This window comes from Pan troglodytes, chromosome 18, assembly GCF_028858775.2.
Source record: "Pan troglodytes isolate AG18354 chromosome 18, NHGRI_mPanTro3-v2.0_pri, whole genome shotgun sequence".
In the NCBI taxonomy this organism is placed as follows: Eukaryota; Metazoa; Chordata; class Mammalia; order Primates; family Hominidae; genus Pan; species Pan troglodytes.
This window is the reverse complement of record NC_072416.2, coordinates 88,353,217-88,375,510: the sequence shown is the minus strand read 5'-3', so window position 1 is coordinate 88,375,510 and position 22,294 is coordinate 88,353,217. Positions and strand designations below refer to the sequence as shown.

The 22,294-nt window shown below is 55.9% G+C and overlaps 3 protein-coding genes and 2 pseudogenes across 3 annotated transcripts; 1 reads left to right on the top strand and 4 right to left on the bottom strand.

The window, feature by feature from the left end:
- Nucleotides 1-2,019: 2,019 nt before the first annotated feature.
- Nucleotides 2,020-2,947, bottom strand: LOC129144514 (putative uncharacterized protein FLJ44672; annotated as a pseudogene).
- A 1,419-nt stretch (nucleotides 2,948-4,366) lies between these two features.
- Nucleotides 4,367-4,960, bottom strand: LOC129137482 (putative uncharacterized protein FLJ46235; annotated as a pseudogene).
- Nucleotides 4,960-6,136, bottom strand: LOC129135350 (putative uncharacterized protein FLJ46235). The gene is made up of 3 exons (XM_054687296.2): nucleotides 6,050-6,136; nucleotides 5,765-5,822; nucleotides 4,960-5,671 (listed from the first exon to the last, which is right to left on the bottom strand). The coding sequence occupies exon 3, from the start codon at nucleotides 5,593-5,595 to the stop codon at nucleotides 4,972-4,974; it is 624 nt and encodes a 207-aa protein (XP_054543271.2). The 5' UTR covers nucleotides 5,596-5,671; nucleotides 5,765-5,822; nucleotides 6,050-6,136; the 3' UTR covers nucleotides 4,960-4,971.
- Nucleotides 6,137-16,312: 10,176 nt separating this feature from the next.
- On the bottom strand, nucleotides 16,313-18,205 carry LOC129137483 (double C2-like domain-containing protein beta). The gene is made up of 2 exons (XM_054669678.2): nucleotides 17,814-18,205; nucleotides 16,313-17,227 (listed from the first exon to the last, which is right to left on the bottom strand). Exons 1-2 carry the CDS (start codon nucleotides 18,019-18,021, stop codon nucleotides 17,091-17,093), a joined length of 345 nt encoding a protein of 114 aa, XP_054525653.1. The 5' UTR covers nucleotides 18,022-18,205; the 3' UTR covers nucleotides 16,313-17,090.
- A 43-nt stretch (nucleotides 18,206-18,248) lies between these two features.
- LOC129137314 (spectrin beta chain, non-erythrocytic 5-like) lies at nucleotides 18,249-21,288 on the top strand. The gene is made up of 6 exons (XM_054668276.2): nucleotides 18,249-18,253; nucleotides 18,415-18,601; nucleotides 18,848-19,048; nucleotides 19,285-19,401; nucleotides 20,434-20,591; nucleotides 20,976-21,288. The coding sequence occupies exons 1-6, from the start codon at nucleotides 18,249-18,251 to the stop codon at nucleotides 21,214-21,216; spliced, it is 909 nt and encodes a 302-aa protein (XP_054524251.1). The 3' UTR covers nucleotides 21,217-21,288.
- Nucleotides 21,289-22,294: the final 1,006 nt, after the last annotated feature.

Here is a 22,294-nt window from a genome sequence, read left to right as displayed (position 1 = left end):
AGGACCCCACCACGCCCAAATGCAAGATGAGAAGATGCTCCAGCTGCAGTCCAAAGCCCAACACCCCCAAGTGTGCCATGTGTGATGGGGACAGCTTCCCCTTTGCCTGTACAGGTGCAGAAGCCGAGGACAGGCGCAGGGAACCGGAGACCGAGAAGGCGCTGTCCTCTTCACTGCACGTGCCCTGGACCAGTGCCGGCCCTGATCAAGCAGCTCTTCCAGGCCCACTGCTTCTTCCTGTCCACTAGGCCACAGCCGCCCTCCAGGCCCACTATGCACACATCTTCCCCTCCAAGGTTTGTTCTGCCCCTGCCCTGACTCCCAGCCCTGTGGGGGTCCTGACCGCACCTCACCTGGCTCAGACTCTTGACGCTGCCCTGGCTGCCCCACCACTGCATCTGCCCGAGAGTCACGTGAGGCTGAGAGTAGGGACAGGGGCAGCAGTGGTGCCAGTAGGGGGGCGGTCAAGTGGGAGGAGCCTCAGCCTCGCGGGCTGCTCCGTGGGACTGATGACTGCATGATCTTCTGGGCACCTCATGGATCTTCAACTGCAGGTGAAACGGATGCTGGTGGTGGGTGCAGGGCCGCTGGCAGCTGCTGCAGGGTTCCCAGAGGCTGGACTGGGGCAGGTGCCAACTGAAGCTGCTGGGGCAGCATGGGCAGGATGTTCTGCACACAAACCTTGGAGAAGAAGATGTGTGCATAGCGGGTCCACTGCTGCTGCCCCTGCCCTGACTCCCAGCCCTGCCTGACCCCACCTCAACCTGCTCAGGCTCTGGCGCAACCCTGGCTGCCCTGCCACTGCCTCTGCCCTAGAGTTGGGGCCTTGACAGCCTGGTTGGAAGGGGACACCCCAGCCCTGCCTCAACACCTGGGGGTCTCCATAACTACCACAGGCAGGTGGGCAACCCCAAAGATCCCAGGACTCACAGTACCCCCTGAGAACATGGACAGTATGTGGGGGTAGCAATGGAGGGCAGGATGGTTATCTTCTCCCAGGTAAAGCCATTTAATCCTTTCAGTTTGGGACAGAGTAAGGCCTGCCTCTTTTTTTTTTTTTTTTTTTTTTTTTTTTTTGAGACCGAGTCTTGCTCTGTCACCCAGGCTGGAGTGCAGTGGTGCGATCTTGGCTCACTGCAACCTCTTCCCGCCGGGTTCACGCCATTCTCCTGCCTCAGCCTTCCGGGTAGCTAGGATTACAGGTGCACGCTACCACATCCGGCTAATTTTTGTATTTTTAGTACAGACGGGGCTTCATCATCTTGGCCAGGCTGATTTCGATCTCCTGACATCGTGATCTGCCTGCCTCCCCCTCCTAAAATGCTGGGATTACAGGCGTGAGCCACCACGCCTGGCCAAGGCCTGCTCCTCTTATCTATACCCCCTACCCCTGCAGCTGTGCCGGGGGAAAGCTGGGCAGTTTCCCTCCTCCGAGCCCCTGTACATACCATGAATTGTGGGACCTTCAGAGCTTTTCACTTTTCGGAAAATAGCTCCTGCTGGGCTACAAGATGGAGTGTGAAGAGGGCCTTGGGCCACAGGGAGGCGCCTGTGGACTAGGGGGAGTTCATGCACCCCTTCTTTCCCCAGAGGGGCTGGACTCAGGTGAGTATGGGGGTGGGGGCTCCTGCACTTCGACACAGGCAGCGGGAGGGTTTTCTCCCCATTCCCTCTGCACTCCCAACTTGAGCTATACTTTTTAAGAAAGTGATTCACCCTGCCTTTGCCTCCTTCCCCAGAACAGAACACGTTGATCATGGGCGATATTTTTCATTGTGCCAAAAAGTTGCCATGACCGTCATTAAACCTGTTTAACACCAAATAATAAGGAAAATAAAATAAAAAATTCGGGCATGGTGCAGAAACTCACTCCAAATAAATTACCTACCAAAATATATAATGGTGGAAATATTCCAAAATTCAATATTTTGGGATTTATACACAAAAGATAAACAAATTAGAGGCCAAGAGGCTGCCGGAAGGGAAAAACGGGGCCTGGAAAGGCCGTTGTGAGGAATGAGCTGGGCCTAAAGAGGCCACTGGCAGGCAGTAGCTGGACCTGCCGAAGTGGTCGAAAGGCAGGAGCTTTGGACTGGGGAGGCCGCAGTGAGGCGAGAGCTAGCTGGGCGTGGAGAGTCTGCTGTGAGGCCGAGGCCGAGGCCGGGCCCGTGCAGGCCTTCGAGAGGCAGGAGGCCGGGCCTGCAAAGGCCGACTGGAGATCAAGTTCTGTGCCTGAAGAGGCTGCCAAAAGTCAAAAGCGGGGCCTGGGAAGGCCGCGGAGAGCCATGAGCTGGGCTGGGCCGAAAGAGGCCACTGGGAGGCAGGAGGAGCTGGGCCTGGAGAGGCTGACTCGAGGAAGTTTTGCACCTGGAGAGGCCGCCGAGAGGACGGAGCTGGGCCCGGGGAGGCCGACTTGCTGCTCTTCCAGGCCGACTTGAGGACGACTTGGGCCTGCAGAGGCTGCCGGGAGGCCCAAGCTGGGCCTAGAAGAGCCCACCGACCGGAGGCCGTTTGGGGCCTGCAGATGCCATCGGAGGGCAGGAGCTGAGCCTGGAGAGGCCACCGTGAGGCCTGAGCTGGGCCTGAGGAGCTTGGCTTAGGGAAGTTGTGGGCCTACCAGGGCCGCTGGGAGCTGGGCAGGAGCTGAGTCCAAAGACGTTGTTGGGACCTGGAGTCGGCCCAGAGTCCGGCCTGGAGATGCAGCCGGGAGGAAGAGCTGGGCCCGGAGAGGACGCCGGGAGGCTGCAAGTGGGTCTGAGAGGCCAACTTGAGGAGGCCTGGCCTCCGCCTCCCGCATGGCCCAGCTGTTCCTCCTGGCTGCATCTCCCGCCTCCCAGCAAACAAGCTCTTTTGGCTCAGCTCCTGCCTGCGTTTGTAGACCCCGAAGTTTCTGCGACCAAGCTCTTCAGACCCACATCCCTTCTCCCAGTGACTGAACAGTCCCAGCTCCGGCGGGAGAAGGGCGTCTGCAGACCCCGCTGTTGCCTCCCAGGGGAGTCTCCAGGCCCAGCTCTCGCCCCACCGCGACCTCCCGGGCCCAAGTCCCTGCCTACCTCCCAGCAGCCCGCGTGCGACCCTGCTCCTCCCTCACGGTGGCCTGTTGAGGCAGGGGCTCCCGCTGACCTCTCTCAGCGTGGGAGGGGCCGGTGTGCGGCAAGGGGCTCAGGCTGACCTCTGTCCGCGTGGGACGGGCCGGTGTGAGGCAAGGGCTCACACTGACCTCTCTCAGCGTGGGAGGAGCCAGTGTGAGGCAGGGGCTCACGCCTCTGGGCAGGGTGCCAGAGGCATGAGTTGGGCATCAACAGGCCACCGTGAGGGAGGAGCTGGGCCGCACGCGGGCTGCTGGGAGGCAGGCAGGGACTTGGCCCCGGGAGGCCGCCATGGGGCAAGAGCTGGGCCTGGAGAGGCCCCTGGGAGGCAAGGGCGGGGCCTGCAGACGCTGTTCTCCAACCAGTGCTGGGCCTGTACAGGCCACCAGGAGGCAAGAGGTGGGCCCTCAGAGCTTGGCTGGAGAAAGTTCGGGGCCTACAAAGGTGGTTGGGAGCTGGGCAGGAGTTGAGCCAAAAGAGCTTGCTTACTTGCTGGGAGGCAGGGCCGGGAGAGGTTGACTTCAGGACATCTTGGGCCTGCGGCGGTCGCCGGGAGGCCCAAGCTTGGCATGGAGGAGCCCACCGACCGGAGACCATTTGGGGCCTGGAGATGCCATCGGAGGGCAGGAGCTCATCCTGGAGAGGCCACCGTGAGGCCTGACCTGGGCCTGGGGAGCTTGGCTTGAGGAAGCTGTGGGCCGACCAAGGCCGCCAGGAGATGGGTAGGCACTGAGTCCAAAGAGGTTGTTGAGAGGCAGGAGTCGGGCCTGGAGACGCAACCAGGAAGAAGAGCTGGGCCCGGAGAGGACGCCCGGAGGGTGCAAGTGGATCTGGAGAGGCCGACTTGAGGAGGTTCTGGGTCCGGAGAGGCCGCCGGAAGGGAAAAACTGGGCCTGGAAAGGCCGTTGTGAGGAATGAGCCCCATGGGCCTGAAGAGGCCACTGGCAGGCGGGAGCTGGGCCTGCCGAAGCGGCCGAGAGGCAGGAGCTTTGGACTTGGGAGGCCGCAGTGAGGCGACAGCTAGCTGGGCGTGGAGAGTCCGCTGTGAGGCAGAGGCTGGGCCTGTGCAGGCCTTCGGGAGGCAGGAGGCTGGGCCTTGTCGAGGCCTGCAGAGGCCACCGAAAGTCAAAAGCGGGGCTTGGGAAGGCCGCCGGGAGGCATGAGCTGGGCTGGGCCGAAAGAGGCCACTGGGAGGCAGGAGGAGCTGGGCCTGGAGAGGCTGCCGAAAGGCAGGAGCTTCGCCTGAGGATGCCACAGTGAGACACCATCTGGGTCTGGAGGCTCCACTGTGAGGCAGAGGCTGGCCTGTAGAGTCCGACAGTAGACAAAAGTTGGGCAAAAGGCTGATTTGAGGAAGTTTTGGGCTTCAAGAGTCAGCCACAAGGCAGGCACTAGGCCTGGAAATGGCCTCACAGTCATGAGTTGGGCCTAAATGGGCCAGTGTGAGGGAGGAGCTGTGCCTGTTGAGGCTGCTGGCAGGCAGGCAGAAATTTGGCCTGGGGCAGCTGCCATGAGGCAAGAGCTGGGCCTGGAAAAAGCCCCTGGGAGGCAAGAGCAGGGCCTGCAGAGGCTGTTCTCAAGTCAAAGCTGGGCCTGTTGATGCCACCGGGAAGCAGAAGGTGGGCCTGGAGAGTTTGACTTGAGGAAGTTTTGGGCCTACATTGGCCGCCATGAGCGGGACAGGAACTGGGCCAAAAAAGGCTGTTGTGAGGCAGCAGTTGTGCCTGTAGACCCAGCCAAGAGGAAGAGGTGGGCCTGGAGAAGCCCCCATGAGGCAGAGGTTGGGCCTGTAGACACTAACAGGAGGCAGGAGCTGGGCCTGGAGAGGTCAACTTGAGGAGATTTGGGGCCTTCATAGGCCACCAGGAGGCAGCAGTTGGGACTAGAGAGTCTGACTTGAGTAAGTTTTGGGCCCGGAGATAACGTCCTGGGACAGGAGTTGGGCCTGGAGAGGCCACCGTGAGGCATAAGCTGGATGTAGAGAGGCCAGTGTGAGGCAAGACCTGGGCCTGTCTAGGCTGCTGGGAGACAGGCAGGAATCTGGCCAGGGAAGGTTGCCATGAGACAAAAGTTGGGCCTGGAAAGGCCCTTGTGAAGCATGAGCTTGGCCTAAAGAGGCCACTGGTTGGCAGGAGCTGGGTGTGTAGAAGCTGCTAAAAGGTTGGGAGCTTGGCTTGGGGGGTCCACAGTGAGGTAGATGCTGGGCGTGAAGAATCTGCTGTGAGGCAGATGTTGGGACTGTAGAGGCCGACGGGAGGCAGAGGCTGGGCCTGGAGGGGCCACCAAGATGCAGGAGCTGGGCCTGGAGAGGCTGCAAAGAAGCATGAGCTGGGCCTGGTGAGGTCGACTTGAGGAAGTTCAGGGCCTGGAGAGAAGGCTGGGAGGCAGGAGCTGGGTCCAAAGAGGCCATTGTAACGATGGAGCTGTGCCTGTGGAGGCTGTTGTGAGGCAGTAGCCTCATCTGCGGAGACTGCCGTGAGGTAGGGTATGGGCCTAAATAGGCCATGGTGAGTCATGAGCTTGGTCTGTAGAGGCTGACTGGAGAAAGTGCTGGGCCTGGAGAGGCTGCCAGGAGGTAGGAGCTGGGCCAAAAGATGTAAGCACATTTGCATTTATTAGGCACTTTATTTCCATTATTACACTGTAATATATAATAAAATAATTACAGAACTCACCATAATGTAGAATCAGTGGGCGTGTTAAGCTTGTTTTCCTGCAACTGGATGTTCCCACCTGAGCGTGATGGGAGAAAGTGACAGATCAATAGGTATTAGATTCTCATAAGGACAGCACAACCTAGATCCCTCACATGCACGGTTCACAACAGGGTGCGTTCTCCTATGAGAATCTAATGCTGCTGCTCATCTGAGAAGGTGGAGCTCAGGCGGGAATGTGAGCAAAGGGGAGTGGCTGTAAATACAGAGGAAGCTTCCCTCACTCCCTCACTCGACACCACTCACCTCCTGCTGTGTGGCTCCTTGCGGCTCCATGGCTCAGGGGTTGGGGACCCCTGCTCAAGTGCATCCAAAGCGACCCTTCCCACACCAGTCTTCACAGTGGTCAAGGGCAGCAACCACTTAGCTCCCAAGGCATGTGCCTCAGCTGGCATTTCATCACAATCAACAGTAAGTGGTAGCTTGAGTCACTGTGAGGTCACCTACTGGAAATCACCAGCATCCCATTTCCCACTGGCAAAGAGCTCAGCACTGCCCCCTGGGAAACCAAACCTATGCCCAAATCCCATCTGTGTGGGTTTACCTCCTGGGACCCTTCCTAACATATTAGTCAGAGTCCAATCAGGAAGCATAAACCACTCAAAAGTTTAAAGTGGTAAAATTTAATACAGAGAATTATTCATTATAACAGGTGAACAGCATAATGAGAGATTGGCTAGCACAAAGTAAAGAGAACTCTAGAGAATGTGGGAATAGCCCAGGCCAGGCATGGTGGCTCATGCCTGAAATTCCAGCAATTTGAGAAGCTAATGCAGGAGGATTGCTTAAGGCCAGGAGCTAGAGACCGGTCTGGACAACACAGTGAGACCCTGTCTCTATCCAAAAGAAGAAAAAAGTTAGCTGGGAGTGGTGGTGCACACTTGTAGTCCCAGCTACTCGGAATGCGGAAGTTTGAGCCTGGGAGGTCAAGGCTGCAGTGAGGCATGATTATGCCACTACAGTCCAGCCTGGTGACAGAGCAAGACCCTGTCTCAAAGAACAAAACAACAACAACCATTTACAGACAGAAAAGAAATAGAGCTAATAAGCTGAGGAAAGATGTTGAAATGTGACAAGTAAAGTAATATGAGGTCTTTTGTCTATGTAAAATAATCAAACAAAAAATGACTTACTAAATTATAATACCCTGTGCTGGCAAAGGTGCAGTGAAATGGGCACTTTCTTACACTATGAGGGGTGTTTAAATTGTGTATAAGCCTTCCAGGGTAAAGCCTGTCAATTTTTTAAAATATTGGAGACAGGGTCTCACCATACTGCCATACTGCCTCCTCCAACTCTTGGCCTCAAGCAATCCTCCTCTCTTAGCCTCCCAAAGTGCTAAGATTGTAGCTGGGAGGCACCCAAAACCCTGTCGATTTACATCAAGGGTAATGAGAATGTCCATTCACCATGACTCACAGTAATCTTACTTCTGGGGAGACAATTCAATCTAAACAAAAGGTCATCTGTACACACACAGTAAAAATCTGGGAGTAACTGAAGACAGAGTTGGTAAGTGAAATAAGAAACAGTTATAAGAAATTAAACTATGGTATCAATAGGCACCTGGTATAAAAGGTCAGTTGATGTTAGCTGCTACTTTTTTGTTGTTTTGAGACAGGGTCTCACTCTGTCACCCAGGCTGGAGTGCAGAGGCCTGATCATGACTCACTGCAGTCTCAGCCTCCCTGGGCTCAAGTGATCCTCCCACCTCAGCCTCCCAAGTAGCTGGGACTACAGGAACATGCCACCACACTAGGCTAATTCATGTATTTTTCTGTAGGGATGGTGACTCCCCCTTTGTTTCCAAGGCCTATCGCAAACTCTGGGCCTCAAGCCATCCTCCTGCCTCAGCCTCCCAAAGTGTTGCGATTACCAGTGTGAGACACCACACCTGGCCAGCTGCTACTTTTATCAATATTATTATTATTCCACTCAATTAAAAATTATTATTTTCAAGGCTATGCAACAGTATGTATCCTACAGCGTAATTGTAAAAACATATACAGTCGTCGTCCCTCAGTATACAGAATTAGTTCCAGCCCCCCATCTCTGCATATACCAAAATCCATGCTTACTCATGTTTCGCTGTCACCCCTCTGGAATCCACGTATACGAAAATTCCAACTATTAGTTGGGCATAGTGGCAAGCACCTGTAGTCTCAGCCACGTGGGAGGTTGAGGTGGGAGGATCGCTTCAGCCTGGAAGGTTGAGGCTGCAGTCAGCTGCGATAGCACTACTACACTCCAGCACGGGACAACAGAGGGAGACCCTGTCTCAGAAAAAAAACAAAATAAAACAGGTTAGAAATTGTAATCTAACCCTAACCCTAACCCCTTAACCCTAACCCTAACCCTACACTAACCCTAACCCCAACCCTAACCCCTAACACTAACCCCTAACTCCTAACCCCTACCCTAACCCCTAACTCCTAACCCCTACCCTAACCCCTAATCCCTAACCCCTAACCCAAACCCCAAACCCTAACCCTAACCCCAAACCCCAACAAACCGAACCCGAACCCTACCCCTAACCCCTAACCCTAACCCCTAAACCTAACCCCAAACCCTAACCCTAACCCCAACACCAACCCCAACCGTAATCGCAAACCCCAACCCCAACCCCAACCTGAACCCCAAAACCAAACCCTAACCCTAACCATTAACACTAACCCTAACCCTTAACCCCAACGCTAACCCTAACCCCTAACCCTAACCCTAACCCAACCCTAACCCTAAAACCCTAACCCTAACACTAACCCTAACCCTGACCCTGATCCCGACCCCAACCCCGACCCTAACCCTGACCCTAACCCTAGACCCTAACCCTGACCCTAACCTAACCCTGACCCTGACCCTGACCCTAACCCTAACCCAACCCTAACCCTAACCCCTAACCCCTGACCCTGACCCTGACCCTACCCCTAACCCTGACCCTACCCCTACCCCTGACCCTAACCCTAACCCTACCCTAACCCTAACCCTAACCCTACCCTAACCCTAACCCTAACCCCTAACCCGAACCCGAACCCTGACCCTACCCTGACCCTGACCCTGACCCGGACCCAAACCCTCACCCTCATCCTAACCCCTAACCCTCACCCTAACCCTCACCCTAACCCTAACCCCTAACCCGAACCCAAACCCAAACCCTGACCCTACCCTGACCCTGACCCTAACCCTGACCCTCACCCTGACCCTCACCCTAACCTAACCCTGACCCTGACCCTAACCCTCACCCTCACCCTAACCTAACCCTAACCCTGACCCTAACTCTGACCCTGACCCTGACCCTAACCCTGACCCTGACCCTAACCCTAACCCGATTGCCTTGGTTTTCTTCTAGGGTTTTTATGGTTTGGGGTTTTACATTTAAATCTTTAACCCATCTTGACATAATTTTTGCATAAGGTATGAGAAAGAGGTCTAGTTTCTGTTTTCTGCATATGGCTAGCCAGTTTTCCCAGCACCATTTATTAAATAGGGAATCCTTTCCCCATTGCTTGTTTTTGTCAGGTTTGTCAAAGATCAGATGGTTGTAGATGTGTGGTATTATTCCTGAGGCCTCTGTTCTGTTCCATTGTTCTATATTTCTGTTTTGGTACCAGTACCATGCTGTTTTGGTTACTGTAGCCTTGTAGTATAGTTTGAAGTAGTGTGATGCCTCCAGCTTTGTTCTTTTGGCCTCGGGTAGTCTTGGCTATACGGGCTCTTTTTTTGGTTCTATATGAAATTTAAAGTAGTTTTTTCTAATTCTTTGAAGACAGTCACTGGAAGTTTGATGGGAATAGCATTTAATCTATAAATTAGTTTGCGCAGTATGGCCATTTTCAATATATTGATTCTTCCTATCCATGAGTATGAAATGGTTTTCCATTGTTTTGTGTCCTCTCTTATTTCCTTGAACAGTGGTTTGTAGCTCTCCTTGAAGAGGTCCTTCACATCCCTTGTAAGTTGTATTCCTAGGTATTTTATTCTCTTTGTAGCAGTTGTGAATGGGAGTTCACTCATGACTTGGCTCTCGTCTATTGTTGGTGTATATGAATGCTTGTGATTTTTGCACATTGATTTTGTATCCTGAGACTTTGCTGAAGTTGCTTATCAGCTTAAGGAGTTTTTGGGCTGAGACGATGGGGTTTTCTAAATATGCAATCATGTCATCTGCAAACAGAGATAATTTGACTTCCTCTCTTCCTCTTTGAATATGCTTTATTTCTTTCTCTGATTGCCCTTGCCAGAACTTCCAGTACTATGTTAAATAGGAGTGGTGAGAGAAGGCATCCTCGTCTTGTGCCAGTTTTCAAAGGGAATGCTTCCAGCTTTGGTCCAAATTCAGTATGATATTGGCTGTGGATTTGTCATAAATAGCTCTTATTATTTTGAGATACGTTCCATCAATACCTAGTTTATGGAGAGTTTTTAGCATGAAGGGATGTTGAATAATGTTGAGTAACTGAACACCAACATGGCTTCATCTCCAACAGTGAAATTGCTCATATGAAGGTCACCAGTAAGCTCAAAAGGTCCCATCTGCCTTCATTATCTGACCTCTCGGCAACTTTTAAAGTATCAGATCATGCTCTATGATCAAGACATTTTCTTTTCTCACTTCTTGATGACACCACATAAAACTAGTTTTCCTTCTTCTTCACAAACAAACTTTTTGGGTTTCTTTTTTTGTTTGAGAGAGGGTCTCACCCTGTCACCCAGGAAATACATCCAAAATGATAGACTTGAATAGGAATAGTAATTAAAAGTCCAAGACCTCAGATCTGTCGGTAGACTCAAGCCTGGCATAGGTCACTTGCTAGCTGGGAGTCTAGGCAAGATATTTTATTTTTCTAATTCTGTTTCCCCATGAGCAAAATGTGGGCACTATAGTTATCAGTTGGTAAGGAGTTCGACATCTCTGTAACTCTTAATATAAAATATTGGACTGATGATATCGTTTGGCTCTGTTTCCCCACCCAAATCTCATATAGAATTCTAATCCCCACCCTAACCCTAACAGTCATAACCCTATGCTATCCCTAACCTAACTGAAAATGATGAGCCTAACAGTTGAGTGAATAAATGATGATTGATCCTAAAGGAATTAAGTAAATAATTCATTAGAGAATTATTAAAGAATTAAGAATTAATATTCCACAAATACTCACTGTGTCTCAATGGTGCTCCTTGATGCTCCTAGGCTTTGGTTAACCACCCCCGCTTAACCTTTGCAACCACCCCATGGCAGGTCCTAGCACCATCCCCATTTTACAGGTGAGAGGTTTGAGAACATGCCTAGGGTCACACACCTGGGCAGTATCAGGCCTAAATATGAGCAGGCACAGGTGGTGTCAGGAGAGACGCTGATGTCATAACAGTATAAGGAAAAGAAGGAGCAGCAGTGAGCTCGGTGTGATGGTCAAACATGCCATGGGCTGACCCCACGTGGATCCAGCCCCACAGCTGGCCAGGATACACTTTCCCTGTCCTTACATGAAGTTTTCACTTCATCATGGGAAGAGCACAGAGCGCAGGGAGAGTGTTCAAACAGCACTGGTACGTACTAGGAACTAAAGATGTTGGCTACCACTGACTCACTGAAAAGCAATCAGACAAAATACTAGCAATAAACCACAGGGACAGCTGGCTTTCTCTTTAGGTGTCAGGCCTGCATGTGTTTCCTTCGAAGTCTGTCCCCTCATTCTGCAAAAGCTCATTCCACCGAGAGAGGGAGCGAGAGCCCAGCCGAGCCCCTGTGCGGACAGCGGGGATGGCACTCGGTGCACGGTGCCCTGGAGTCCGGAGCGAGTGCTCGGGGAGGCAGAGAGCGCTCGGCGTGGGCGGCACCCGCAGGCACTGCCTCCCCAGGCTGCCCCCATCCCCAGGCCCGCGCGGTGCCGGCGGGGCCATTTGCGCAGCCGCCCGCAGACGTCCCGCCGGGCGGGCCCTTGCTCCACCCGGACAAAGCGCCCAGGGCCATCCTGAGTCCCTGCAGGGTCAGGGCCTGCGGAATCGCGCGGCCTTTGCCCCACAAAACCACTGTGTGGCGGAAGAGCGCTTCGGCCGCGTCGCCTCGAAACTGGACCCGCACATCTGAGCCTGCGTTTCCGTTTCCCCGAGAGACCCCGGGCTCCCTCCCCCAAGGACAGGAACGCGCGAGCACTGGCAGAGCTCGCTGATTGGATGGGGGAGAGAAGTGGGCGGAGTGAGCACTAGGAGATCCTGTCATTGGATAAGAAAGAGAAGTGGGCAGGGTGGGCACTGGTAGAGTCTCTACTGGTTGGATAGGAGCGAGAAGCGGGCGGGGCTAGCACTGAGATCCTGCAATTGGACGGGCATGAAGTAGGTGGGGCGAGCACTGAGGAGACCCTGCCAATTGGACGAGAGAAGTGGGCGGAGTAAGCATTGGTAGAGCCTGCTGATTGGGCAAGAGACAGGAGTGGTCGGAGCAAGGACTGCGGAGAAGGCTGCTATTGGATGTTAGGGAGAAGAGGGCGGAACAAGAAGGTGGCGAGCTCTGCAGATTGGACAGGAGAGATAAGCAGGAGGAGCAAGCAATGAATGGAGCCAGCGGTGAAAAGAGCCCTGATCTTGAGCAGTGGAACCAGAATTCGGGTTACGGTCACGGTGACAGCCAGAAAGGAAATTCCAGCACGGATGCCAACCGCACCAACCCAAAACTATGACCCGAGTCCTAACCCACCCTAACCCGGCCAAAACCGAACACCAAACCCTGACTAAATGCGAAACGCTGACCCGGACCTGGACCCTGACCCTGACCCTGAAGGGGGACATAGAGGAAAGAGATTGAGAGGTTTGCACATTCAGTGACAAACATTTTCTTCGTTAGTCGATGTTAGAAAGCAAAGGCTTTTATCTCGAGAAATTTCTGACCTAAAGAATGATGTACAATAAACTGTATTCAACCATTGATCAACATTTTCTAACAAGGTGGAATGAAAGTATAAAGTGTGGGGATTGCTACTAGTCCTAATACACTAATCTGTGGTTAGGAAGGTTTATTTTTTTCCCTCCAAACCTAAGCAGTACATGTCTTAAATTACCTTCTAAAATGTACGACTCTTGGAGCCTCAGACGGGCTGGCGATAGTCAATACTCCACAGCTGTTTGTTGGATGAGTGGACAACAGCATGGCCGAGAGGTCCTGGTGCAAAAAGTCTTCGGCTGCCTCAGTTTGAATCCTGCTTCTGCCATCGACCAGCCGTGTGATTCTGTAAAAGTATTTTAACCTCTCTGGGCCTTAGTTTCCCCATCTGTAACTTGAGGGCCTACCTCAAATGGGTTCCTGGTGAAGAGTAACAAGACTATATCCGGAGTAGGTTTCAGTTGCCTTTTCCTCCGTCTTTCCACCCTCCCCTCCTACCCTTCCAAATCTTTTTTTTTTTTTTTTGACAGGGTCTCCCTCTGTTGCCCAGGCTGGAGTGCAGTGGCGTGATCTCAGCTCACTGCAATCCCCACTTTCCAGGCTCAAGCGATCCTCCTCCTCCTACCTCAGCCTCCTGAATACCTGGGGCTACAGGTGTGTGCCACCACGCTAGGCTAATTGTCATTGTGTGTGTTTAGAGGCGTGGTTTATCCATGTTGACCAGGCTGGTCTCGAACTCCAGGCCTCAAGCAATTCTCCCACCTCGACCTCCAAAAGTGCTAGGACTTACAGGCGTGAGCCACCGCCCCCACCCCCTTCAAATCTATTAAAAGGTGAGAGTCTCGCCAAGGCAATGAGATCGCAATATGACGTTTCCATTTACTTTGGATTATATGTCATTATAAATATTAACAAATAAGACTTAAAAAGGACACCTTCGGGTAGGTCAGACCAAAATACAAAACTTGTCTGTGGGACTGCAGTTTGAGGACAGTGTCTGCAGCCGTCACATGGCAGCAAAACGGGGTTAAGCAGTGCACGAGAGTCTGCGTCGACGACAGCCAGAGTCCATGCATCGGGAGGTTCACTCGGTTTGCGAAGGAACAACGGGCACGGCATGCACGGCCCGGGCTCGGCGGGCGGACGGGCCGGGGCGCAGTTCCCCGCGCTCGCCACTAGAGGTCAGGAGGTGACCGCTTCCGGGCTGGAAGACGGGCCCGTCGGGGATTGGCGCAGGCGGCGGGCGGGGCGGCGGGCGGGGCGGCGGGCGGGGCGGCGGGCGGGGCGGCGGGCGGGGCGGCGGGCGGGGCGGCGGGCGGGGCGGGGCTGGAGGCAGCGCCTGGTTACTGACACCTGGAATGACTTTTTTTTTTTTTTTTTTTTTTTTTGGCATCAGATTTCCTGTCTTTGTGGGGATGATGGACCCGAGTAAAGATGCCCATTCGGGGTCAAAGGCAGAGCCGCTTCTGCAGCTTCTCAAAGCGTTTTTTGTTTTTTTTTTTCTGAGATGGAGTCTTGCTCTGTCGCCCAGGCTGGAGTGCAGTGGCGTGATCTTGGCTCACTGCAGCCTTCACCTCCCGGGTTCAAGCGATTCTCGTGCCTCAGCCTCCCCGAGTAGCTGGGACTACAGGCGTGCGCCACCACGCCCGGCTAATTTTTGTATTTTTAGTAGAGACGGGGTTTCGTCCTGTTGGCCAGGCGGGTTTCGAACTCCCGACCTCAGGTGATCCGCCAGCCTCGGCCTCCCAAAGTGCTGGGATTACAGGCGTGAGCCATCGTGCCCGGCCTCAAAATGCTTTAACAGAAAGACAATCTGCACGGGATCTAGAAGGGTGCTGAGATCCTAGGAAAGGAAGGTTTCCAAACTTCCTGGGGAGTTCCTGCCCGAGTGCCCGTGCTGCCCCTGGGCTGGCTGGCCAGTAAGCCTGCCTCCCAGCCTGACTGTCCCCATCTTTCGGTCCCAGCCCCATTTGCACAGCCTGGGCAGTAGAGAGCCCTGGACTGGGGGGCTGGAGTTCTGGGTTCTTGTCCCAGCTGTGCCCCTTCAGGCCCCTTATTCCCCATGTGCCTAATAAGGAAGTCATGGTAGGTGGGGGGTACAGCCTCTTCTCGCTTTGCCATTCACTTCTGTGTCTTCAGAGAGGCTGTCAAATCTCCTCTCTGAATGAGACCCCCAAAAAAGCAAAGCTAAGAAGATACCCAAAGCTTAACTAGACACCAGGCCTTTTAGAAATAGACCACTTCTTACCTTAGGCCCCCAGAGGGTGCCCATTCTGTGTGGAGAAAAGAGGAGCCCTTGCCTCTGCCCCCAGAGGCTAGGGTGGGGTGGCTGAGTTTGGGGGCCAGGTTAGACACCTCTGGGGAAGCCTGAAGTAGCACGGATGGTTTCAAAGCCAGCGGATGAGGTGGCAGGACAGTGACAAGACCCCAGGTCTCCATCATGCACCTGAGCTTACTGAGCCTTCACCTGGTGTCTCTGCTGAGTCTCTGACAGACCAGGAGGGAAGGGACTGGGGGTACCGATCCCCAGAGAGAGAAAGTGGCAGTCAGAGGACCTGGGTTTGAGTCCTGGTTCACCCCTTCCTGGCTGTGTGGCCTTGGCAAACTACTCAGACTCTGGGAACCTGTTTCACCTGCAAGATGGGGATGAGAATCAAACCCACCTTGCAGGGCTGTGAACATGCGTTCAGACCAGTGCATGCAAAAACCTTCACATAAAAACCCTTCCTAAAGATGGGGAGACAAGTCTCCATGAGCAGCAGGTAGCCAGGGACTGTGTAGGGGCTGGGGTCCTGTTTTCCCTGCAACCTGGGAAAGGCCTGATGTGTGGGGCTGGAAGGCCCTGGGCAGGTCACCTGACCTCTCTGGGCCTCTGTTTCCATCACACACTGATGGGCTGAGCACACTGGGACTCTGGCTGTGCAACTCCTTGGCTCTGCATCTGTTCACCCAGCGTTCCTGAGGGGCCCTTGGTAGGCAGAGAAAGTTTGTGGGCTTCAGGCATGGGCCCCAAGATTCAGATACTCTCAAGCCTCCTGGGGAGTCTGACTCAGGGGAGCAGACAGGCCCACCAGCCAGGGTGATTCTTGCTCAGCTCCTGGAGGGTGGAGCTGGCCCCACAGGCCTCCCCAGAGACACGGCGCTGGACTGCCACTGATTACTCCCAAAAGGGACATCTGTGGCGGTAGCGGGACCAAGATGCCACGAGCAAGCACCCGGAGGCCCCCAGTGTGAGCCAGGGAGTGGAGGGGAGGGGAAAGGGCAGAGTCAGGACGTGTAGGAATGCTTGCTTTTTTTCCAAGCACAAGGGACCCTTTTCTCCACCGCAGCTGACCTGATGCTTATGCCGGGAAGGAGGAGGGGCGGGCTCCGTCCTTGAGGTCCCTCAGGAGTAGAAAGAGATCAGAGTGGGAGACTTGGGTCTGAGGTCTGAACTTGAGCCTACACCAGTTTCTCCATGGTGTTTCCATCACGTCCCCCACCTCCTGCCTCGAGCCTCACACCTTCCTAACAAACCCTCCCCTGGAGAGGAGACCCCGGGTCCACAGCACCCCAGCCCCATTGGCTTTCTCTCTCCAGGCCGTTTTAGACCACTCCCACTGCCTGGACTGCTTTTAGAAGCCCCCACTCACCCTCCAAGGCCTTACGGAAGCACCGCCTCCTCCAGGAAGCCTTCCCTGACCTCCCGGCAGAGTCAGCAGAGCCCACGGTACTTGCAGACTGGTCAAGCTGGTCTTGGTATTTCTCACCCCAGTTGGAATGGTTTGTTCCGGCTTCCTGACTAGATGGGAACTCCCTGAGGGCAGGCCCTGTGTCTCATTCACCCCCAGGGCTTGTGGAATCATTGAGTGAAGCATGTGCCAATTTACCCGTCATCAGGAGCCTCCGGGAACTCTGGCAGACTTTCGGCCGGCAAGCCCACTTCTTCCATCTGCCCAGCAGCGAAGGAGATGAGGGATGCAGTCAGGCTTTCTTGGGCTGGAGCAGCCAGTCTTCAAGGTCCCATCCTCCACCTGTCTGTCTGCTCACCACCTCCCTCCTCTGTTCCCACTGTCCGCCAAGGCGCCCCCACACTCCTGTCCTCTCAGCCAGGGCTGGCCTCTAGAAGGGTCTTTGCTCCCAGATGGGCGTGTCCCCTTCCCCTGGGCAGGTGCTGAGGTCTCTTTCCACCACCGGCTTCTTGGGCCCCAGAGGGCTGAGAGCCCCCCACCCCAGCTCCTTGCCCTCCCCGTCCCAGAGTGGCTGAGCCCTCCACGTCCTCCGAGCGGGGACTGCAGTGGCTCTGTGTCCAAGCAGGGGTTCTGGATCTCCCCCAGTGTGGGGGCCACAGGCCTTGGTGGCTGCTGGGGAAGCCCGGGGCCAGCCGTGCCGGGCGCAGGTGGCGGCAGGGGTAGCAGTGGCGGGTGGGCGTCAGTCGCTGAGCACAGCCCCTGGGAGCTCGCTGGTGAGCATGTGCCAGCGCTCGATGCGCTTGTCCTTGTTCTTCAGGCAGTCAAACCAGTGCTTCAGGCGCTCCCCCTTGGCGTGGATGCCCAGAACCACACCACCTGCAGGAGGACAGGAGGGGCAGCTGGGGCACAGGGACCCCCAACTCCCAGGCGTGGGGCCCATGCCCCCTCCCAGGTTCTGTGCTCGAAGGCCAGCCTCTCCCACTGCCCACTGGGTTCTGAGCATGAACAGGACCTGACCTCCATGCCACACTCTGGCCCCGTCAGGGCCCAGCCATCCTGTCTCTCTTCCACCAGGGCAGGGATAGGGGCAGGGTGCAGAGGCAGCATCAGGGGTCAAGGAATGGGGGCCTGAAGAGGGGAGAAAGGGCCGGGCAGCCCCACTATGCACAGCCACCAGGCCCACTGGGAATTTGGGGCCTCTAGGGCTCAGAGTCCAGCCCGAGGCACTGCCCATCATTGTGTCTTGTCTGTGCTCCACCACAGAGTGCTGTGTCACCCTCCCAGAACTCCTTCCGTCTCTGGGCCTGTCTCTTCCTGGGGCACAAGGGTCAGGCTGGAGAAGGTCTGACCTAGGGGCAGGTGGTCCGTGGCTCCAGCTTTCCCCATGGACCAGGAAAGAGGGGCTGTGGCCTGATCCAGGACAGGCACACAGTGAGACGGTGTTCCCACTATGCCCCCTTACCAATGAAATCGTTGGATTTTCCAATGTCGTAATCCCAAACGGTGACCTCCAGGGACTTCTCGCCCACTTCCCCCTGAGCGCAGGACCTGCGCTCCAGCCAGAGGCTGCAGAAACGGCACCAACAGCTGGAGAGTGAGAGCCGGACCCTGGCTGCCAAGATGGCTGCCCTCGCCTCCAAGGCCCATGGTGTGGCCGTCTCCTCGGCCATCCTGGAAGAGACCCAGAAGCACCTCCAGAGGTGGGGTCTGTCCTCCCACCCACCTGTGTGTCACTCCTCCATGTGAATTTAAGGTCCCACAAGATGGCACCCACAGGACCGGGGTGTCCAGACCTCCTCCCTTATGAGTAGAGTCATTCTGGGATGGGAGGGTCGGAGACCCCATTATGCTTCCTTAGCAGGACCCCCACAGTGCGGTCAGGCGAGTCATCTAGGCCATGAGGTGGGGCCCTGGCGCCCTTCCACTGCCTCCCTTTGTCAGATGGGGCTTTGCTCTATTCCCTGGTCTTGTTCTTCACGGGCCCTGGCTTGGCCAAGGAGAGAACCAGGAGCCTTGAGCTCACTCTGTTCCCACCCTCTCCAATCTCTTCCTCCTCCTCCTAGGCTGGAGCTTCTGCAGGGGCATCTGGCCATCCGGGGCCTGCAGCTGCAGGCCTCAGTGGAGCTGCACCAGTTCTGCCACCTGAGCAACATGGAGCTCTCTTGGGTAGCCGAGCACATGCCCCATGGCAGCCCTATCAGCTATACCGAGTGCTTGAATGGTGCCCAGAGCCTTCACCGCAAGCACAAGGTAATAGCCCTCTTCTTCCTACAGGATTACCGACATCTCCTTCCCAGACCTTAGAAACCCTCTGCCCCTACTCAGGTGTCCTGGCCTCTAAGCCCTCACCCTTGGGTATCCCAATTTCCAAATCTCTGCCCCAGCTATTTTGACCCTGGGGGTCTTGCCATGATTGGGGCCTGGAGCCACATCCATGGCTCTGCTCCGGACGCCCCTGGGTTAAGAGCAGCAGCCTCTCAAGCCACTCTGTGGCAGGAGCTCCAGGTGGAGGTAAAAGCTCACCAGGGGCAGGTGCAATGGGTGCTGAGTTCTGGGCAGAGCCTAGCAGCCTCAGGGCACCCCCAAGCCCAACACATCGTGGAGCAGTGCCAGGAGCTGGAAGGCCACTGGGCAGAGCTGGAGAGGGCATGTGAAGCGCGGGCCCAGTGTCTGCAGCAGGCTGTCACTTTCCAGCAGGTAGGATGCAGAGAGGTGGGGTTGGGGGAAGAGGCAGAAGTCAGGGCTCCTTGAGGGGCCACCTGTGGGACTCTCAGGGAGGCGGATCAGTGGTGGGGGCTCTGGGCTGGGAGCTGATGGGTGCCCCTATGGGCACAGAAGCCCCTTTGATGCTGGAGAGCAGGGGCAGATGTCTCCAGGGCTGACGGAGGGTCCTGTCTGAGATCCTCCAGGTGAGTTGGCCCCACTCTTGGCAGTACTTTCTGGATGTGTCAGAGCTGGAGGGCTGGGTGGAGGAGAAGCGGCCGCTGGTGAGCAGTCGGGACTATGGCAGAGACGAGGCAGCCACCCTCAGGCTCATTAACAAGCACCAGGTACCACGTCCTGAGCCTCCCCTGCAGTGTGGTCTGGGTGATGATGGACCACGGGGAGAGGGCTGTCACCCTCCCTCTCTCAGAGGCACGGAGCCCTGCTCTTGCTTCCTGGAGACGCAGACAGCCCCATCCCCACTGCCCACCCAGATCCCACAGTGCCCCTTCTTCCAAGGCAACCTGGGCACTGTGATGTACACGCTTTCTCCCTTCATCTTCTTACGAGTCTTGCCTCTCCCTGTGGCCCTGGGGTTTCTCCGCCTCCTCTTGCTTCCTCTCTACCCCACCCCTGGCACTTTTCTCCTCTGTCAAGGTCACCTGCCCAGCCCGCTCCACGTCTCCCACAGGTGTCTTCCTCCCAGGCTTTACCCGTCATCCTCTGAGTTAACCCAATGCCCTTCATGAAGCCGACCTCCTCCCACAAACATCCCCTGGCTGAAGGGAGGGAGGTCTCGAAGTCCCCTTCCTCACTCCTGAATTCAGACTCCCAGAACCACACAAGCTTCAAAGCCTGGAGCCCACGGCAGTCCCGGTTCCTGCTGTCACTGAACTGTCCTCCTGTCTGGGCATGTTTCCTGCACAGCCCCAGTTCCAGTGTGTTCTGCGACAGGACCTTCAGAGAAGGTCTTTCTAAAGGCCTGTAGCCTTGGCCTCACGGAGCACCCATCTCCCGGCTATACTGGACAGCTTGTTTAACTCTGCCTCTCTCTTACACATGGATGTTGGGGTCCAGTCTAATGCCTCCTGTGCCCTCCCTTCCTTGGCCCAGATTAGCCAGCATTCGCCTTTCCCTGCTAAATAATGAGCCCTCAGTGGGCACAGACCAGGTGTTCACTTTATGGAACAATAAGTACTTACTCCATCAGTAATGGGTAGATGGATGCTGGGTGGGTGGATGAATGAGTTGAGGTAGATGGATGGGCGTGTGAGTGGTGGGTGAATGGATGGGGATTGGTGACTGGATGGGTGGGGGACGGACAGGTGGGTGGATGAGTCACCCAGGCTGAGCCTGGCATGGGTCCTCATGCATCATAGGCTCTACAGGAGGAACTAGCCATTTACTGGAGCTCCATGGAGGAGCTTGACCAGACGGCCCAAACCCTCACTGGCCCCGAAGTCCCTGAGCAGCCGCGTGTGGTGTGGGAGAGGCTCCGGGAGCAGCTGCGGGCACTGCAGGAGTTGGCGGCCACACGGTGAGGACACCATAACCCCTCTCATCAGTGGGTACAGGAGGCCTAGCCACAGCTGACTGTTCCCATGCCATGGCCCAAAGTCAATCAGAACCCATGACCCCAGGCTGTAGAGATGCATTGGGAGAAGGGTGTGTGTTGCTCACCTCTTTCCATAAATTCTTCAGTGAGGCCCCACAACTCCCTGCAGTCCATCTCCCCACGTCCACACCCTCCTCTGCCCCTACACCTGCACTGCTGTGTCTACTACTCCCTGAATCGTGAGCCGCAGGCTTGGACAGAGACCATGAGTAACTCCAGTTTTCAGACTGGCCCCTCTGGCTGGCCCGACTGGCCCCCAGGGGGGTGGGCAACTCACTTCTGGGGAACCACGGACTGTCAACACAGGGACCGGGAACTGGAGGGGACCCTGAGGCTGCACGAGTTCCTGAGGGAGGCCGAGGACCTGCAGGGCTGGCTGGCAAGCCAGAAGCAGGCAGCCAAAGGAGGGGAGAGCCTGGGGGAGGACCCCGAGCACGCCCTGGTGAGAAGAGGGCCAGGGTCAAGGAGGGTGCCCTGGGGAAGAGCCTATGGGGTGGGGAAGCTGGCTCTGGCGGGGCGGAGGAAGAAGGTGGCAGCAGAGCGGTGAGCCCTGGCTGAGGTGGGGCCTCCTGAGTGGAGCGGGCAGACGCCGTGGCTGTCCAACCCCACATCACCCAGTTGGGCACTGAGGTGCCTCAATTCCCAGGCTGCTTGACGCCTAACCAGCCGGGGGCTACCCTGTCACCCACTCCCCTCTTCTCAGCACCTCTGCACCAAGTTTGCAAAGTTTCAGCACCAAGTGGAGATGGGCAGCCAGCGGGTGGCCGCCTGCCGGCTGCTGGCAGAGAGCCTGCTAGAGCATGGGCACAGTGCTGGCCCCATGGTCCGTCAGAGGCAGCAAGATCTGCAGTGAGTGCCCAGTGGGCCAGGCCAGCATGGGGTTTGGGGGAAGGAGCTGGGCAGGCAGGGCCCAGAGTGGTAAGAGGGGATGGCATGCTGTGAGGGCCACGCTGGCCCTGGCTGCCCACAGGGCTCTGCAGGGGGCCTAGCTGCAGAGAAGCTGAGCCCGCCACAGGCTCTGGTCTGTGAAGGGAGGTGAGGCTGGGTGTGCAGGTCAGAGTCCTGCTCCCAGGATTGAGAGCAGGAGCTGTGGGAAGATGGTGGGGCCAGACATCAGGGCCTTCCCCTGAGCTACCCCAGCTCCTGTGCTCACTCGGGACAGCCCATGACTCGTGTGGTTCCTAGCTGTCCACTTGGCTGATTTGGATCCACTCCCAGCCTGTGAGCTTTGAGGCAAGGTCATGACTTGCTCATAACCCCTAGCCCAGAGCCTGGCCTGGCAGAAGCCTTAGGAGCTCAGCCAGTTGCAGAGTTAGCGAGGAACGGAGAGATGTGGCCCCTGCCCACAAAGCGTCTGTGATCATAACCTGGGTGACGCACTATGAGTCAAAGCACAGGATGTAAGGAGTATCACAGCACAGATACCATGCAGTGCCGAGCATTACAGCAGCAAAGCACTGAATTCATGGTAAAGCTAGAAGACAGGCTCCCAGGAAGAAGGTGCGTAGGCAGGGCCACAGGCGGGAGAGGTTTTAAGAAGGAGGAGCTTTGGGCAAGTCCCGATACAACTCAGAGAGGAGCGGGCTGACCAGACCTAGCGGGAGGGAGGAATGAGACGGCCCGGC